This window comes from Nerophis lumbriciformis, linkage group LG01 (assembly GCF_033978685.3).
Source record: "Nerophis lumbriciformis linkage group LG01, RoL_Nlum_v2.1, whole genome shotgun sequence".
In the NCBI taxonomy this organism is placed as follows: Eukaryota; Metazoa; Chordata; class Actinopteri; order Syngnathiformes; family Syngnathidae; genus Nerophis; species Nerophis lumbriciformis.
Genome location: NC_084548.2, coordinates 65722501 through 65743750, shown reverse-complemented (window position 1 = coordinate 65743750; position 21250 = coordinate 65722501). Strand labels below are relative to the sequence as shown.

At 38.8% G+C, this 21250-nt stretch overlaps 1 protein-coding gene across 1 annotated transcript in view; it reads left to right on the top strand.

Annotated features, from left to right (window-relative positions):
• itpr3 (inositol 1,4,5-trisphosphate receptor, type 3) overlaps positions 1-21250 on the top strand; it is a 152268-nt gene that overhangs the window by 109951 nt on the left and 21067 nt on the right. Inside the window, exons 39-48 of the mRNA XM_061924344.1 lie at positions 1576-1669; positions 5439-5614; positions 5689-5848; positions 5919-6121; positions 8671-8871; positions 8942-9052; positions 9126-9221; positions 10567-10668; positions 10743-10826; positions 10931-11041. Of these exons, the coding sequence (XP_061780328.1) occupies positions 1576-1669; positions 5439-5614; positions 5689-5848; positions 5919-6121; positions 8671-8871; positions 8942-9052; positions 9126-9221; positions 10567-10668; positions 10743-10826; positions 10931-11041 (1338 nt within the window). The remainder of the gene's footprint in view (positions 1-1575; positions 1670-5438; positions 5615-5688; positions 5849-5918; positions 6122-8670; positions 8872-8941; positions 9053-9125; positions 9222-10566; positions 10669-10742; positions 10827-10930; positions 11042-21250) is intronic.

Sequence of the window (21250 nt, the reverse complement as noted above, 5' to 3'; positions counted from 1 at the left end):
GTTAGGTGAACATCAACACACATATTCAGTGTTAGCAGAACATCAACACACATATTCAGTGTTAGGTGGACATCAACACACATATTCAGTGTTAGCAGAACATCAACACACATATTTAGTGTTAGGTGGACATCAACACACATATTCAGTGTTAGGTGAACATCAACACACATATTCAGTGTTAGGTGGACATCAACACACATATTCAGTGTTAGCAGAACATCAACACACATATTCAGTGTTAGGTGGACATCAACACACATATTCAGTGTTAGCAGAACATCAACACACATATTTAGTGTTAGGTGGACATCAACACACATATTCAGTGTTAGGTGAACATCAACACACATATTCAGTGTTAGGTGAACATCAACACACATATTCAGTGTTAGCAGAACATCAACACACATATTCAGTGTTAGGTGGACATCAACACACATATTCAGTGCTAGCTGAACATCAACACACATATTCAGTGTTAGGTGAACATCAACACACATATTCAGTGTTAGGTGAACATCAACACACATATTCAGTGCTAGCAGAACATCAACACACATATTCAGTGTTAGGTGAACATCAACACACATATTCAGTGCTAGGTGAACATCAACACACATATTCAGTGTTAGCAGAACATCAACACACATATTCAGTGTTAGGTGGACATCAACACACATATTCAGTGCTAGCTGAACATCAACACACATATTCAGTGTTAGGTGGACATCAACACACATTCAGTGCTAGCTGAACATCAACACACATATTCAGTGCTAGCTGAACATCAACACACATATTCAGTGTTAGGTGGACATCAACACACATTCAGTGCTAGCTGAACATCAACACACATATTCAGTGTTAGGTGGACATCAACACACATATTCAGTGTTAGGTGAACATCAACACACAATCACACATATTTAGTGTTAGCAGAACATCAACATGCATATTCAGTGTTAGGTGGACATCAACACACATATTCAGTGTTAGCAGAACATCAACACACATATTCAGTGTTAGGTGAACGTCAACACACATATTCAGTGTTAGCAGAACATCAAAACACATATTCAGTGTTAGGTGGACATCAACACACATATTCAGTGTTAGGTGGACATCAACACACATGTTCAGTGTTAGGTGGACATCAACACACATATTCAGTGTTAGGTGGACATCAACACACATATTCAGTGCTAGCTGAACATCAACACACATATTCAGTGTTAGGTGGACATCAACACACATTCAGTGCTAGCTGAACATCAACACACATATTCAGTGTTAGGTGGACATCAACACATATATTCAGTGTTAGGTGGACATCAACACACATATTCAGTGTTAGGTGGACATCAACACACATATTCAGTGTTAGGTGAACATCAACACACATATTTAGTGTTAGGTGAACATCAACACACATATTCAGTGTTAGGTGGACATCAACACACATATTCAGTGCTAGGTGAACATCAACACACATATTCAGTGTTAGGTGAACATCAACACACGTATTCAGTGTTGGTGGACATAAAAAGTCTGCTTTCACATCTGACATTGCAGGGAATTTCACTGCGCAAGGTTCTGCTGCTGAACTACTTGTATCCCAACAAGAAGAACAATCCAAAGAACGACCTGGCAGAACTCGGAGCAGCAGGTAAGAAACTTATCTTCCCCAGAAAGCCTAAAAAAAAGTTAATTCACTCAACTGCAGAGAGTACTTGCCTACTGTACCTACCTAGCATCACTTCCTAGAGCGGGGGTGTCTAAAGTGCGGCCAGCCGTCATTTATGGCCCATAGCTAATTGTTAGCACAGTTGTTAGCATTCTATGACTAGCACGAGAGCTTTTTTGTTTGTTGTTTTTTTTGGTGCAAATTTTGCAGATATATACCTCAGTCAAATATTTTGTTACTTGACAAATGTTACCTGTTAGCATGCTAATGTTAGTAGGCTAGCTTTTTAAATACATTTTATAGGTATACAACAGAGTCAAATTCTGATACGTGATGTACGCTAATGTTACCATGCTAGCATTTTCAACAAGTTCGTCAGGTATACCTTGCAGAGTAATATATTTTGGTACAGTGAGCATTTAAGCAGCATATTTGCTTTTTAAGCTAATTTTGCAGGTATGCACTTCAGGGTCAAATATGTTGTTACTGGACGAATGCTACCTGTTAGCATGCTATTGTTAGTAGGCTAGCTATTTTTGCAAATTTTATAGGTATACATATTTTAGACTGACCATACATCCTCTTTTCCCCGGACATGTCCTCTTTTGTGGGGCTGTCCGGGCGGGGTTTCTTAAATGCCTCAAATGTCCGGTATTTTGAGTTAGGGTTGCGTGTATTTTCAATGTACGTCCAGGGTTGAGAAGGGGTTAAAAACAAAACAAATTGTGAAGGTGTACGCACGCAGCAACAAGTAAAAGACTCTAACATAAAATCTGCTTAGTGAGAAGAATTATCTTATCAGACAGAAAATAAGCAAATATCACCCTTATTTGAGATATTTCATCTTACTTAGATTTCAGTTTTTGCAGTGTACACTGCGAAAAGTCAGTGTTCAAAAACAAGAAGAAAAAATACAAAAATGAGGGGTATTTTATTTGAACTAAGCAAAATTATCTGCCAATAAAGCAAGAAAATTTGGCTTGTCAAGACTTTCCAAAACAAGTTAAATTAGCTAACTATTAACCCAAAAATACCTTAAAATAAGTATATTCTCACTAATAACAAGTGCACTTTTCTTGGTAGAAAAAAAGAGACTTTTTTGCTCAATATGTTGAAAGATATTCTTCAATTAAGTAAATGCTAGTGCCATTATCTTGACATAATGATATGCGCTCGGCATCAAGATTTTTTTTTCATGCTTAAAGTAAGAAATTATTACTTTAAAAAAGTAGTTTTATATTTGTGAGTGTTGATGACACAGCTTTGCAACACTAGATATTTTAGTTTCAAGCATGTTTTACTCAATATAGGTAATCAAATCTCAGCTACAAGCTGTAATATCTTACTGAGATCATTTAGGACCAAAACCCTTAAAACAAGTAAAACACTCGAACATAAAATCTGCTTAGTGAGAAGAATGATCTTATCAGACAGAAAATAAGCAAATATCACCCTTATTTGAGATATTTAATCTTACTTAGATTTCAGTTTTTGCAGTGTACACTGCAAAAAGTCAGTGTTCAAAAACAAGAAGAAAAAATACAAAAATGAGGGGTATTTTATTTGAACTAAGCAAAATTATCTGCCAATAAAACAAGAACATTTGGCTTGTCAAGACTTTCCAAAACAAGTTAAATTAGCTAACTATGAACCCAAAAATACCTTAAAATAAGTATATTCTGACTAATAACAAGTGCACTTTTCTTGGTAGAAAAAAAAAAAGAGACTTTTTTGCTCAATATGTTGAAAAATATTCTTAAATGAAGTAAATGCTAGTGCCATTATCTTGACATAATGATATGCGCTTGGCATCATGATTTTTTAAGTAAGAAATTATTACTTTAAAAAAGTAGTTTTATACTTGTGAGTGTTGATGACACAGCTTTGCATCAGTTGATATTCTAATTTCAAGCATGTTTTACTCAATATAGGTCATCAAATCTCAGCTACAAGCTGTAATATCTTACTGAGATCATTTAGGACCAAAACCCTTAAAACAAGTTCCGTATTTTTCAGAGTATAAGTCGCACCGGAGTATAAGTCGCACCTGCCGAAAATGCGTAATAAAGAAGGAAAAAAAACGTATATAAGTCGCACTGGAGTATAAGTCGCATTTTTTGGGGAAATGTATTTGATAAAACCCAACACCAAGAATAGACATTTGAAAGGCAATTTAAAATAAATAAAGAATAGTGAACAACAGGCTGAATAAGTGTACGTTATATGAGGCATAAATAACCAACTGAGAACGTGCCTGGTATGTTAACGTAACATATTATGGTAAGAGTCATTCAAATAACTATAACATATAGAACATGCTATACGTTTACCAAACAATCTCTCACTCCTAATCGCTAAATCCCATGAAATCTTGTACGTCTAGTCTCTTACGTGAATGAGCTAAATAATATTATTTGATATTTTACGCTAATGTGTTAATAATTTCACACATAAGTCGCTCCTGAGTATAAGTCGCACCCCCGGCCAAACTATGAAAAAAACTGCGTCCGAAAAATACGGTACAACACTAACATAAAATCTGCTTAGTGAGAAGAATTATCTTATCAGACAGAAAATAAGCAAATATCACCCTTATTTGAAATATTTCATCTTACTTAGATGTCAGTTTTTGCCATACTTGCCAACCCTCCCGGATTTTCCGGGAGACTCCCAAAATTCAGCGCTTCTCCTGAAAACCTCCCGGGACAAATTTTCTCCCCAAAATCCCCCGAAATTCAGGCGGACCTGAGTGACGTGTCGACAGCCTGTTTTCACGTCCGCTTTCCCACAATATAAACAGCCTGTCTGCCCAATCACGTTATAACTGTAGAATGATCGAGGGCGAGTTCTTAGTTTCTTATGTGGGTTTATTGTTAGGCAGTTTCATTAACGTCCTCCCAGCGCGGCAACAACACACAACAACAGCAGTCACGTTTTCGTCTGCCGTAAAGCAGTTCGTCTGCCGTAAACAGCAATCTTGTGACACTCTTAAACAGGGCAATACTGCCATCTACTGTACATGCATATGCGACATTATCATCTCTGGCTTTTAGAGAGTGCAGTGCACAACTGCGCACACAACAATGAGACGAAGCAGAATGCATCATCAGAGAGGGTGTTCAACATGGTTAGAAAAATAGTGACAGAGAATAGAACAAGGATGGACAATTCAACCCTTAACTCAACAATGAGTAGATGAGTGTTATGTATGTGTATATGTGTAAATAAATGAACTCTGAAATTCAAGTATTTCTATTCTTTATATATATATATATATATATATATATATATATATATATATATATATATATATATATATATATATACAGCTAAAATTCACCAAGTCAAGTATTTCATATATATATATATATATATATATATATATATATATATATATATATATATATATATATATATGAGAAATACTTGACTTGGTGAATTCTAGCTGTAAATATACTCCTCCCCTCTTAACCACGCCCCCGACCACGCTCCCCCCCCTCCCCCCCACCTCCCGAAATCGGAGGTCTCAAGGTTGGCAAGTATGTTTTTTGCAGTGTACTTCTTTGGGAAAAAAAATATATTTATTGTACTGGTTTTGAATGTGAAAAGTACCAAAATGCCCCCCCGCATCTTTTGATTTGTCAGTCTGTGGCCCTCAGTGGAAAAAGTTTGGGCGGCCCCAGTCCTAGAGCATTTCTGTGTCACGCTTTTATTGTGAAGTCCTTCACATGAGTCACGGTGTGACAACCAGGTGGCGAGCAGGAGCGCGACTGGGCGGCCGTGGCGGCGATCCAGTGTCGCCTGGACCGAGAAGGCGCCACCAAGCTGTTCACGGACCTGGTGATGAGCAGCAAGAACGACAAGATCTTCCAGGAGAGCATCCAGGTGGCCATCTGTCTGCTGGAGGGAGGTAACACTGAGATCCAGGTCAGCCGACTCACCGCCGTTAGCCGCGAGCCTCGCACGGACCCGAGTGTGAAGCCTCCAGGTGTCTCCTGTAGAACTCCTTCTACAAGCTGATGATGGGAGACAACAAGTCCGAGAAGTTCTTCAAGGTTCTCCATGACAGGATGAAAGAGGCGCAGACCGACATCAAGGCCACCGTGTCGGTCAACGTTGGCGAGATGACGCAAAAAACCAACGAGAAGGACCTGGACAACAGTGAGGACATTTCTGCACCAACGTTGTCTCACGCGACACGTCTCTAAATGTGAGCTTTCTTCTCCGGAAGGTTCTTCTTCACCGCTCGGACTTGGCACCGATGGACATTCCCTATTGGTCCAGGGGCAAGGCGGGAGCCCCTCCTCCCTGCAGACTCAGCCAATAGAGGAGCAGAAGGAGGTGGACACCGAGATGGGCCCGGCCGTCCTCATTATGAAGCCCATCCTGAGGTTCCTGCAGCTCCTATGTGAGAACCACAACCAGGACCTGCAGGTGGGAACACACCTGTGTGAAGTTGGTCCAAATCTCCCCAAACTTGTCCCAATCGTTTGTGCTGAAAAAAATGTTGACCTAACATTTATAGTTCTTTAAGTTATAAAGATTTATATTATTAACGTGTAATTAATGTGTTATTAATGATAACTAGACACCCCCCCTTGTCTAAATCTCCCCAAACTTGTCGCTCTTGTTTTTGCTTCAAAAAAATGTTGTTTAACTATTATATATTTAGTTTTATAAACCAATTATGATTACTAACCAGCATCATGAAATGTTAATAACATCCATCCATCCATTTTCTACCGCTTGTCCCTAAAAGCTATAATAGTTAGACCAGGGGTCGGCAACCCAAAATATTGAAAAAGCCATATTGGACCAAAAATAAAAAAATAAAATCTGTCTGGAGCCGGAAAAAAAATTAAACGCCTTATATAAGTGTTATAATGAAGGCAACACATGATGTAAGTGTCTATATTAGCTATATTAGCCTACTATCAAAATGACTTTAAAAGTCTTACATAAGTGTTATAATGAAGGCAACACATGATGTAAGTGTCTATATTAGCCTACTATCAAAATGACTTTAAAAGTCTTATATAAGTGTTATAATGAAGGCAACACATGAAGTGTTTGTATTAGATATATTAGCCTACTATCAAAATGACTTTAAAAGTCTTATATAAGTGTTATAATGAAGGCAACACATGAAGTGTTTGTATTAGTTATATTAGCCTACTATCAAAATGACTTTAAAAGTCTTATATACGTGTTATAATGAAGGCAACACATTTTGTAAGTGTCTATATTAGCCTACTATCAAAATGACTTTAAAAGTATTATATAAGTGTTATAATGAAGACAACACATGATGTAAGTGTCTATATTAGTTATATTAGCCTACTATCAAAATAACTTTAAAAGTCTTACATAAGTGTTATAATGAAGACAACACATGATGTCTTTATATTAGTTATATTAGCCTACTATCATAATGACTTTAAAAGTCTTATATAAGTGTTATAATGAAGGCAACACATTTTGTAAGTGTCTATATTAGCTATATTAGCCTACTATCAAAATGACTTTAAAAGTCTTATATAAGTGTTATAATGAAGACCACATGACGTAAGTGTCTATATTAGCTATATTAGCCTACTATCAAAATGACTTTAAAAGTTTTATATAAGTGTTATAATGAAGGCAACACATGATGTCTTTATCCATCCATTCTCTACCGCTTATTCCCTTTGGGGTCGCGGGGGGCGCTGGAGCCTATCTCAGCTACAATCGGGCGGAAGGCGGGGTACACCCTGGACAAGTCGCCACCTCATCGCAGGGCCAACACAGATAGACAGACAACATTCACACTCACATCCACACACTAGGGCCAATTTAGTGTTGCCAATCAACTTATCCCCAGGTGCATGTCTTTGGAGGTGGGAGGAAGCCGGAGTACTTTATATTAGTTATATTAGCCTACTATCATAATGACTTTAAAAGTCTTATATAAGTGTTATAATGAAGGCAACACATTTTGTAAGTGTCTATATTAGCCTACTATCAAAATGACTTTAAAAGTATTATATAAGTGTTATAATGAAGGCAACACATTTTGTAAGTGTCTATATTAGCCTACTATCAAAATGACTTTAAAAGTATTATATAAGTGTTATAATGAAGACAACACATGATGTAAGTGTCTATATTAGTTATATTAGCCTACTATCAAAATAACTTTAAAAGTCTTACATAAGTGTTATAATGAAGACAACACATGATGTCTTGATATTAGTTATATTAGCCTACTATCATAATGACTTTAAAAGTCTTATATAAGTGTTATAATGAAGGCAACACATTTTGTAAGTGTCTATATTAGCCTACTATCAAAATGACTTTAAAAGTCTTATATAAGTGTTATAATGAAGACAACACATTTTGTAAGTGTCTATATTAGCTATATTAGCCTACTATCAAAATGACTTTAAAAGTCTTATATAAGTGTTATAATGAAGACAACACATGACGTAAGTGTCTATATTAGCTATATTCGCCTACTATCAAAATTACTTTAAAAGTCTTATATAAGTGTTATAATGAAGACAACACATGATGTGTTTATATTAGTTATATTAGCCTACTATCATAATGACTTTAAAAGTCTTATATAAGTGTTATAATGAAGGCAACACATTTTGTAAGTGCATTTATTCATCTAGCCTATTTCTATACATTTGTCCATCAGTAAAATATTTTTAAAGACTACTCCAATAGTTTAGCTGCCTATTTATATCTGTGTGTGGCATTGCATTAGTGTTTTACAAGCTTCTCATCTTATTCTACAGAATAAAATGGACGGTGTCCAACTTTGAATCATCAAAAAATGGTCAAAATTTCCAAACTTCCCGAGCTTAACTTCTCGTGGTAAATTTCCGGAAAGTTTCCGGGAATTTACCGGAAACTTTCCACCCCTTTGCAACGCTAGTTAGCACACATGCTAAGTTCAAGTACAGCATCACCATCAAGTATCTTTGGGTCCTCAGAACTTCCTGCGCTGCCAGAACAACAAGACCAACTACAACCTGGTGTGCGAGACCCTCCAGTTCCTGGACATCATGTGTGGAAGCACCACAGGCGGCCTGGGCCTGCTGGGCCTGTACATCAACGAATCCAACGTCCACCTCATCACGCAGACCCTGGAGACCCTCACCGAGTACTGCCAGGGCCCGTGCCAGGAGAACCAGGTAGGTCGGCGGGCGCGAGGAGGACTAGGGACTAGGGACTAGGGACCATCGACATGTTTACGTTTTCCAGACGTGCATCGTGACGCACGAGTGCAACGGCATCGACATCATCACGGCGTTGATCCTCAACGACATCAGCCCGCTGTGTCGCTACCAGATGGAGATGGTGCTGCAGCTCAAGGTGTGTTGTGGTGGCGGGGGCATGTGACGACACCCCCCCCCGCCCACGTCACACTCTGTCTTCTCCTTACCAGGACAACGCCTCCAAGCTGCTGCTGGCGCTGATGGAGAGTCGACACGACAGCGAGAACGCAGAGAGGATCCTGTTTAACCTCCGACCCCGAGAACTGGTCAGAGAAACACTACCATTGCTGAACTTTGACCTCTTGCACAAGGGTGTCCAAACATTTTCCACTGAGAGCCACACACTAAAAAATTAACGCATACGGCGGCGAGTTGTGATGTTTTTATTTTCAAAACTGTTAAGGTTCCCCTTGTTTGTGGTGAACATTAAAGTCCCGGGGACCATTAAAAAGTACAAAAATAAGTCAGATATTTTTTACTTTCAACACTTAAATATCTATAGATCAACTTCAGATGTGTCGTTCGAATAAAGTTTTTATTTTTATGTTATTTCTATTTTTTTTACTGTTTTATGCTCTTTTTTTTATAGTGAAGTCACAAAATATGCAACATTTTCCCTAAAAATATTTTTCAAAATAGAATATTTGATGTGAAGTAATTTCAGTCCTAAATAGAAAAATAACATTGCTTTTGAGTCATTATTATTTTTGAACAATGACTGTTTAAAATAAATCACACTAAAGTTCTCAGGGACCCAAAAGGGTCTCAGTCATTAAAGAGTTAAAAAATAAGTCTTATTTTTTTTCTTTCAACACTTAAATATCTAAAGATCAACTTCAAATATGTCGTTGGAATAAAGTTTTTGACTTTTTTTTATTTTTACTGTTTTATGCTCCCTTTTTTTAAATAGTGAAAACACAAAATATGCAACATTTTCTCTAAAAATATTTTTCAAAATAGAATAATTGATGTGAAGTAATTTCAGTCCTAAATAGAAAAATAACATTGCTTTTGAGTCATTATTAATTTTTTAACAATAACAGTTTAAAATAAATGACACTAAAGTTCTCAGGGACCCAAAGGGGTCTCAGTCATTAAAGAGTTAAAAAATAAGTCTTACTTTTTTTCTTTCAACACTTAAATATCTATAGATCAACTTCAGATATATTGTTGGAATAAAGTTTTAGACTTTTTTTTTTTACTGTTTTATGCTCTCTTTTTTTTTTAAATAGTGAAAACACAAAATGTTAAAGGTCTCAGGGACCCAAAAGGGCCCCACTCATAAAAGTGTTAAAAGTAATTCATAAATCATGTATATGTGGGGGGGTGTGACAGAATATAATTGAGACCCGCAGTGGATCAACTTCAGATCTATTCATCAAATATATCATTTTTCGTTTGTTTTAGAGTAAAAACCAGGCAGCTTTGTTAATAGTGTCAATATTGCAACATTTTCTCGTTACATTACACATTTTTAATTCCAATTTTAATGTTTTTTTTGGCAGTAGTATTATTAAAATGTGCCTCTAAAAAAAATAGCTTGGGGCGGCAAATGGCCCCCAGGCCGCACTTTGGACACCACTTCTGTAATATGTGATATTGTGTGGGCAGGTGGACGTGATCAAGAAGGCCTACCACCAGGAGAGCGAGTGTGAGGGCGGGGAGGTGTCTCCTCGGGAGGTGGGACACAACATCTACATCCTGGCCCAGCAGGTGAGCGGGCCCCCGTCGGTCCCTCGTCAGCTGACAGGAAGTCCCGCAGCTGTTCACTTCCTGTTTGTCTGCAGCTGGCCAGACACAACAAGGCGCTGCAGAACCTCCTGAAGCCTCCCAAGAAGAACAAAGAAGGAGAGGAAGGCATCTCCTCTATGGTACAACCCATCGCTGCACATGGTTCCATGTGGCGCCATCGTGTGTTAGAAAAGTAGTACTGAAGCAGTGTGATGACATCATGTGCTATTTTTTGTGTTCGCAGTTAAACTTGAACAATCGTCCTCTGTCACAAATGTTGAAGTCGTCAATACCGACTAATGTTGTGGAACAAGACCCTCTGGAGTACTACGACCTGCTCACTTCTCAGATTGAGGTACTAGTACTACTTTTATCTGGAGTACTACGACATGCTCACTTCTCAGATTGAGGTACTCACTCCTATTAACTGGTACTACCAGTGTTGGGTTAGTTACTGAAAACCAGTAACTAGTTACAGTTACTAGTTACTTTATTTCAAAAGTAACTCAGTTACTAACTCAGTTACTTACACCAAAAAGTAATGCGTTACTGTGAAAAGTAACTATTTAGTTACTTCTTCTACTTTTTGTTTTTAAAGCTCCCATTAATGCCCTTTTAACCTTCATGTCAGTACTGTTATTGCACTGGAGAATAATACAATCTGTTGATCAACTTGACATACATTTGCATCACTGAACTCTGCTAAGCAATGTGGTCTACATACACCACACAAAGACAAAGATATGTTTCAAAGGGCCAATTTATTTCAGGCCAGAACAAATTGACAAAACTATTTTAAATAGCTGCAACATAACATACATAAGTAACAAACAGCATAATAACACTAACACTAACACTAACCATGTTAAACCCAGATTCCAAACTAACAAAGATCTTAACTCATTGTCTTTCTATGCCACTTCAATATGGAATCCACTCCCAACAGGTGTAAAATAAAGGGCATCTCTATCCTCCTTCAAAACCGCACTAAAAGAACACCTCCAGGCAACTACAACCTTAAACTAACACCCTCCCTTCCACATAATACCTCTTCGGATTGTAAATAATCAAATGTAGACATTTTTTCTTATACTTTCTGATCTCTCTCTCTGTGTCCACTACTTGCTATACATATCCTACATATCCTACATATCCTACATATCCTACATATCCTACTTGCTGTACATATCCTACCAAGTCAGTCCTACACTGTTTCAATGTCCATTTCTCTGATGATGCAATTGTTGATGCTGATTGTTGATGACAGAAGTGTTGATACCAACCACACCTAACCCCCCCGCTCCTCCATATCCCACACCCCGGATTGTAAATAATTCAATGTATATACCCTGATGATTATCTTGTGTGATGACTGTATTATGATGTTAGTATATATTTGATAGTATATATCTGTATCATGAATCAGTGGACCCCGACTTAAGCAAGTTGAAAAACTTACTGGGGTGTTACCATTTAGTGGTCAATTGTACGGAATATGTACTGTACTGTGCAACATACTAATAAAAGTTTCAATCAATCAATCAATCAACAACATAGCTGTAAACCTGGCTTCACCTAAGGAAGGCACACGTGACATACACAAAGCCTAACCAGGCAGATTTGAATTGTTGTTTTGGGCAGTAGACGGGATCTTTGATCCAAGACACAACTTACATTTAACTAAATTGTGCTCGACAAAAAAAAAGAAGTGAGAATATCTCATACTTGCCTCTCCCCGGGACAACCATTCTCCCAAATTTCTCCCGATTTCCAGCCGGACTTAAGGCACGCCCCTCCAGGTCCGTGCGGAACTGAGTGAGGACAGCCTGCCGTCACGTCCGCTTGGCCAACCAAAAAGTAACCACAGAACACTATACCGTATAGTCGTATAGTGTTCTGTGGTTACTTTTTTGTTGGCCAACGGTTTACATTGTATTGCGCACCCCCCTCCCCTCATCTCCCCACACCCGTACACACACACAGAGAGCGCAGAGGAAGAATCAGAAGCACGTCTCTGCTTCGCTGCCATAAAACACGATCAGATCCTCAGTTTCTAGCCGATACTACATAAAAAATAACGTAAAATAACGCAGTAACGCATCATGTAGTAACGGTAACTGAGTTACTGAATATAAAAAATAACGCGTTAGATTACTAGTTACCGCCGAAACTAACGGTGTTACAGTAACGCGTTACTTTGTAACGCGTTAGTCCCAACACTGGGTACTACTTCTTTTATCTGGAGTACTACGACCTGCTCACTTCCCAGGTTGAGGTACTAGTACTACTTCTTTTATCTGGAGTACTATGACCTGCTCACTTCTCAGATTGAGGTACTCAGTCCTATTAACTGGTACTACTTCTTTTATCTGGAGTACTACGACCTGCTCACTTCCCAGATTGAGGTACTAGTACTACTTCTTTTATCTGGAGTACTACGACCTGCTCACTTCTCAGATTGAGGTACTAGTACTACTTTTATCTGGAGTACAACGACATGCTCACTTCTCAGATTAAGGTACTCACTCCTAATAATTGGTACTACTTCTTTTATCTGGAGTACTACGACCTGCTCACTTCCCAGATTGAGGTACTAGTCCTACTTCTTTTATCTGGGGTACTACGACCTGCTCACTTCTCAGATTGAGGTACCAGTACTATTTCTTTTATCTGGAGTACTACGACCTGCTTACTTTTCAGATTGAGGTACTAGTACTACTTTTATCTGGAGTACTACAACATGCTCACTTCTCAGATTGAGGTACTCACTCTTATTAACTGGTACTACTTCTTTTATCTGGAGTACTACAACCTGCTCACTTCCCAGATTGAGGTACCAGTACTATTTCTTTTATCTGGAGTACTACGACCTGCTTACTTTTCAGATTGAGGTACTAGTACTACTTTTATCTGGAGTACTACAACATGCTCACTTCTCAGATTGAGGTACTCACTCTTATTAACTGGTACTACTTCTTTTATCTGGAGTACTACAACCTGCTCACTTCCCAGATTGAGGAACTAGTACTACTTCTTTTATCTGGAGTACTACGACCTGTTCACTTCTCAGATTGAGGTACTCACTCCTATTAACTGGTACTACTTCTTTTATCTGGAGTACTACGACCTGCTCACTTCCCAGATTTAGGTACTAGTACTACTTATTTTATCTGGAGTACTACGACCTGCTCACTTCTCAGATTGAGGTACTCACTTCTTTTAACTGGTACTACTTCTTTTATCTGGTGTACTACGACCTGCTCACTTCCCAGATTGAGGTACTAGTACTACTACCTTTATCTGGAGTACTACGACATGCCCACTTCTCAGATTGAGGTACTCACTCCTATTAACTGGTACTACTTCTTTTATCTGGAGTACTACGACCTGCTCACTTCTCAGATTGAGGTACTCACTCCTATTAACTGGTACTACTTATTTTATTTGGAGTACTACGACCTGCTCTCTTCTCAGATTGAGGTACTCACTCCTATTAACTGGTACTACTTCTTTTATCTGGAGTACTACGACCTGCTCACTTCCCAGATTTAGGTACTAGTACTACTTATTTTATCTGGAGTACTACGACCTGCTCACTTCTCAGATTGAGGTACTCACTCCTATTAACTGGTACTACTTCTTTTATCTGGTGTACTACGACCTGCTCACTTCCCAGATTGAGGTACTAGTACTGCTACCTTTATCTGGAGTACTACGACATGCTCACTTCTCAGATTGAGGTACTCACTCCTATTAACTGGTACTACTTATTTTATCTGGAGTACTACGACCTGCTCACTTCTCAGATTGAGGTACTCACTCCTATTAACTGGTACTACTTCTTTTATCTGGAGTACTGCGACTTGCTCACTTCCCAGATTGAGGTACTAGTACTACTTCTTTATCTGGAGTACTACGACCTGCTCACTTCTCAGATTGAGGTACTAGTACTACTTTTATCTGGAGTACTACGACATGCTCACTTCTCAGATTGAGGTACTCACTCCTATTAACTAGTACTACTTCTTTTATCTGGAGTACTACGACCTGCTCACTTCTCAGATTGAGGTACTCACTCCTATTAACTGGTACTACTTATTTTATCTGGACTACTACGACTTGCTCACTTCCCAGATTGAGGTACTAATACTACTTCTTTTATCTGGAGTACTACAACCTGCTCATTTCTCAGATTGAGGTACTGACTCCTATTAACTGGTACTACTTCTTTTATCTGGAATACTACGACCTGCTCACTTCCCAGATTGAGGTACTAGTACTACTTATTTTATCTGGAGTACTACGACCTGCTCACTTCTCAGATTGATGTACTCACTCCTATTAACTGGTACTACTTATTTTATCTGGAGTACTATGACCTGCTCACTTCCCAGATTGAGGTACTAGTACTACTTCTTTTATCTGGATTACTACGACCTGCTCACTTCTCAGATTGAGGTACTAGTACTACTTCTTTTATCTGGAGTACTATGACCTGCTCACTTCTCAGATTTAGGTACTAGTACTACTTTTATCTGGAGTACTACGACATGCCCACTTCTCAGATTGAGGTACTCACTCCTATTAACTGGTACTACTTCTTTTATCTGGAGTACTACGATCTTCTCACTTCTCAGATTGAGGTACTCACTCCTATTAACTGGTACTACTTCTTTTATCTGGAGTACTACGACCTGCTCACTTCTCAGATTGAGGTACTCAGTCCTATTAACTGGTACTACTTCTTTTATCTGGAGTACGACGACCTGCTCACTTCTCAGATTGAGGTACTCACTCCTATTAACTGGTACTACTTATTTTAGCTGGAGTACTACGATCTGCTCACTTCTCAGATTGAGGTACTCACTCCTATTAACTGGTACTACTTCTTTTATCTAGAGTACTACGACTTGTTCACTTCCCAGATTGAGGTACTAGTACTACTTCTTTTATCTGGAGTACTACAACCTGCTCACTTCTCAGATTGAGGTACTAGTACTACTTTTATCTGGAGTACTACGACATGCTCACTTCTCAGATTGAGGTACTCACTCCTATTAACTGGTACTACTTCTTTTAGCTGGAGTAGTATGACCTGCTCACTTTTCAGATTGAGGTACTCACTCCTATTAACTCGTACTACTTCTTTTAGCTGGAGTAGTTTGACCTGCACACTTCTCAGATTGAAGTACTTGCTCTTATTAACTGGTACTACTTCTTTTAGCTGGAGTACTACGACCTGCACACTTCTCAGATTGAAGTACTTGCTGTTAATAACTGGTACTACTTCTGTTTATGGTAGTCGTATTACCAGGGCTGTCTTCATGTAAAATGTGTCCATAATCGACAGTCAGTCAAATCTATGGTGTTGTTTCTATGTTTTTTAGGAGAGAAATATTTGCGACATGTAGTTATGTATACTGCCTGGCCACCAGGGGTCAGTAATGTCCCATGATTGTAAATCTAGAGCAGGGGTACCCAAACTTTTTCTACTGAGGGTCGCACACTGAAAACTCAAAACTCATATTTTTTATTTTCAAAAGTAAAACAATATATATACTTTTTTTTTTTACCTTCTGGGCTTCCCTCAAGTTTGGTCCCGAGGACTGGGGAGTCCTTACTTAGTTTTAGGTCTTCATCCTTAAAATGTTAAAAAAAACAAGTCATATATATATATATATATATATATATATATATATATATATATATATATATATATATGTATATGTATATGTATGTGTATGTGTATATATATATATATATGTGTATATGTATATGTATATGTATATGTGTTGGGACTAACGCGTTACAAAGTAACGCGTTAGTCCCAACACTGGGTACTACTTCTTTTATCTGGAGTACTACGACCTGCTCACTTCCCAGGTTGAGGTACTAGTACTACTTCTTTTATCTGGAGTACTACGACCTGCTCACTTCTCAGATTGAGGTACTAGTACTACTTCTTTTATCTGGAGTACTACGACCTGCTCACTTCCCAGGTTGAGGTACTAGTACTACTTCTTTTATCTGGAGTACTATGACCTGCTCACTTCTCAGATTGAGGTACTCAGTCCTATTAACTGGTACTACTTCTTTTATCTGGAGTACTACGACCTGCTCACTTCCCAGATTGAGGTACTAGTACTACTTCTTTTATCTGGAGTACTACGACCTGCTCACTTCTCAGATTGAGGTACTAGTACTACTTTTATCTGGAGTACAACGACATGCTCACTTCTCAGATTAAGGTACTCACTCCTAATAATTGGTACTACTTCTTTTATCTGGAGTACTACGACCTGCTCACTTTCCAGATTGAGGTACTAGTCCTACTTCTTTTATCTGGGGTACTACGACCTGCTCACTTCTCAGATTGAGGTACCAGTACTATTTCTTTTATCTGGAGTACTACGACCTGCTTACTTTTCAGATTGAGGTACTAGTACTACTTTTATCTGGAGTACTACAACATGCTCACTTCTCAGATTGAGGTACTCACTCTTATTAACTGGTACTACTTCTTTTATCTGGAGTACTACAACCTGCTCACTTCCCAGATTGAGGAACTAGTACTACTTCTTTTATCTGGAGTACTACGACCTGTTCACTTCTCAGATTGAGGTACTCACTCCTATTAACTGGTACTACTTCTTTTATCTGGAGTACTACGACCTGCTCACTTCCCAGATTTAGGTACTAGTACTACTTATTTTATCTGGAGTACTACGACCTGCTCACTTCTCAGATTGAGGTACTCACTTCTTTTAACTGGTACTACTTCTTTTATCTGGTGTACTACGACCTGCTCACTTCCCAGATTGAGGTACTAGTACTACTACCTTTATCTGGAGTACTACGACATGCCCACTTCTCAGATTGAGGTACTCACTCCTATTAACTGGTACTACTTCTTTTATCTGGAGTACTACGACCTGCTCACTTCTCAGATTGAGGTACTCACTCCTATTAACTGGTACTACTTATTTTATTTGGAGTACTACGACCTGCTCTCTTCTCAGATTGAGGTACTCACTCCTATTAACTGGTACTACTTCTTTTATCTGGAGTACTACGACCTGCTCACTTCCCAGATTTAGGTACTAGTACTACTTCTTTTATCTGGAGTACTACGACCTGCTCACTTCTCAGATTGAGGTACTCACTCCTATTAACTGGTACTACTTCTTTTATCTGGTGTACTACGACCTGCTCACTTCCCAGATTGAGGTACTAGTACTACTACCTTTATCTGGAGTACTACGACATGCTCACTTCTCAGATTGAGGTACTCACTCCTATTAACTGGTACTACTTATTTTATCTGGAGTACTACGACCTGCTCACTTCTCAGATTGAGGTACTCACTCCTATTAACTGGTACTACTTTTTTTATCTGGAGTACTGCGACTTGCTCACTTCCCAGATTGAGGTACTAGTACTACTTCTTTATCTGGAGTACTACGACCTGCTCACTTCTCAGATTGAGGTACTAGTACTACTTTTATCTGGAGTACTACGACATGCTCACTTCTCAGATTGAGGTACTCACTCCTATTAACTAGTACTACTTCTTTTATCTGGAGTACTACGACCTGCTCACTTCTCAGATTGAGGTACTCACTCCTATTAACTGGTACTACTTATTTTATCTGAACTACTACGACTTGCTCACTTCCCAGATTGAGGTACTAATACTACTTCTTTTATCTGGAGTACTACAACCTGCTCATTTCTCAGATTGAGGTACTGACTCCTATTAACTGGTACTACTTCTTTTATCTGGAATACTACGACCTGCTCACTTCCCAGATTGAGGTACTAGTACTACTTATTTTATCTGGAGTACTACGACCTGCTCACTTCTCAGATTGATGTACTCACTCCTATTAACTGGTACTACTCATTTTATCTGGAGTACTATGACCTGCTCACTTCCCAGATAGAGGTACTAGTACTACTTCTTTTATCTGGATTACTACGACCTGCTCACTTCTCAGATTGAGGTACTAGTACTACTTCTTTTATCTGGAGTACTATGACCTGCTCACTTCTCAGATTTAGGTACTAGTACTACTTTTATCTGGAGTACTACGACATGCCCACTTCTCAGATTGAGGTACTCACTCCTATTAACTGGTACTACTTCTTTTATCTGGAGTACTACGATCTTCTCACTTCTCAGATTGAGGTACTCACTCCTATTAACTGGTACTACTTCTTTTATCTGGAGTACTACGACCTGCTCACTTCTCAGATTGAGGTACTCAGTCCTATTAACTGGTACTACTTCTTTTATCTGGAGTACGACGACCTGCTCACTTCTCAGATTGAGGTACTCACTCCTATTAACTGGTACTACTTATTTTAGCTGGAGTACTACGATCTGCTCACTTCTCAGATTGAGGTACTCACTCCTATTAACTGGTACTACTTCTTTTATCTAGAGTACTACGACTTGTTCACTTCCCAGATTGAGGTACTAGTACTACTTCTTTTATCTGGAGTACTACAACCTGCTCACTTCTCAGATTGAGGTACTAGTACTACTTTTATCTGGAGTACTACGACATGCTCACTTCTCAGATTGAGGTACTCACTCCTATTAACTGGTACTACTTCTTTTAGCTGGAGTAGTATGACCTGCTCACTTTTCAGATTGAGGTACTCACTCCTATTAACTCGTACTACTTCTTTTAGCTGGAGTAGTTTGACCTGCACACTTCTCAGATTGAAGTACTTGCTCTTATTAACTGGTACTACTACTTTTAGCTGGAGTACTACGACCTGCACACTTCTCAGATTGAAGTACTTGCTGTTATTAACTGGTACTACTTCTTTTATCTGGAGTACTACAACCTGCTCACTTCCCAGATTGAGGAACTAGTACTACTTCTTTTATCTGGAGTACTACGACCTGTTCACTTATCAGATTGAGGTACTCACTCCTATTAACTGGTACTACTTCTTTTATCTGGAGTACTACGACCTGCTCACTTCCCAGATTTAGGTACTAGTACTACTTATTTTATCTGGAGTACTACGACCTGCTCACTTCTCAGATTGAGGTACTCACTTCTTTTAACTGGTACTACTTCTTTTATCTGGTGTACTACGACCTGCTCACTTCCCAGATTGAGGTACTAGTACTACTACCTTTATCTGGAGTACTACGACATGCCCACTTCTCAGATTGAGGTACTCACTCCTATTAACTGGTACTACTTCTTTTATCTGGAGTACTACGACCTGCTCACTTCTCAGATTGAGGTACTCACTCCTATTAACTGGTACTACTTATTTTATTTGGAGTACTACGACCTGCTCTCTTCTCAGATTGAGGTACTCACTCCTATTAACTGGTACTACTTCTTTTATCTGGAGTACTACGACCTGCTCACTTCCCAGATTTAGGTACTAGTACTACTTCTTTTATCTGGAGTACTACGACCTGCTCACTTCTCAGATTGAGGTACTCACTCCTATTAACTGGTACTACTTCTTTTATCTGGTGTACTACGACCTGCTCACTTCCCAGATTGAGGTACTAGTACTACTACCTTTATCTGGAGTACTACGACATGCTCACTTCTCAGATTGAGGTACTCACTCCTATTAACTGGTACTACTTATTTTATCTGGAGTACTACGACCTGCTCACTTCTCAGATTGAGGTACTCACTCCTATTAACTGGTACTACTTCTTTTATCTGGAGTACTGCGACTTGCTCACTTCCCAGATTGAGGTACTAGTACTACTTCTTTATCTGGAGTACTACGACCTGCTCACTTCTCAGATTGAGGTACTAGTACTACTTTTATCTGGAGTACTACGACATGCTCACTTCTCAGATTGAGGTACTCACTCCTATTAACTAGTACTACTTCTTTTATCTGGAGTACTACGACCTGCTCACTTCTCAGATTGAGGTACTCACTCCTATTAACTGGTACTACTTATTTTATCTGAACTACTACGACTTGCTCACTTCCCAGATTGAGGTACTAATACTACTTCTTTTATCTGGAGTACTACAACCTGCTCATTTCTCAGATTGAGGTACTGACTCCTATTAACTGGTACTACTTCTTTTATCTGGAATACTACGACCTGCTCACTTCCCAGATTGAGGTACTAGTACTACTTATTTTATCTGGAGTACTACGACCTGCTCACTTCTCAGATTGATGTACTCACTCCTATTAACTGGTACTACTTATTTTATCTGGAGTACTATGACCTGCTCACTTCCCAGATAGAGGTACTAGTACTACTTCTTTTATCTGGATTACTACGACCTGCTCACTTCTCAGATTGAGGTACTAGTACTACTTCTTTTATCTGGAGTACTATGACCTGCTCACTTCTCAGATTTAGGTACTAGTACTACTTTTATCTGGAGTACTACGACATGCCCACTTCTCAGATTGAGGTACTCACTCCTATTAACTGGTACTACTTCTTTTATCTGGAGTACTACGATCTTCTCACTTCTCAGATTGAGGTACTCACTCCTATTAACTGGTACTACTTCTTTTATCTGGAGTACTACGACCTGCTCACTTC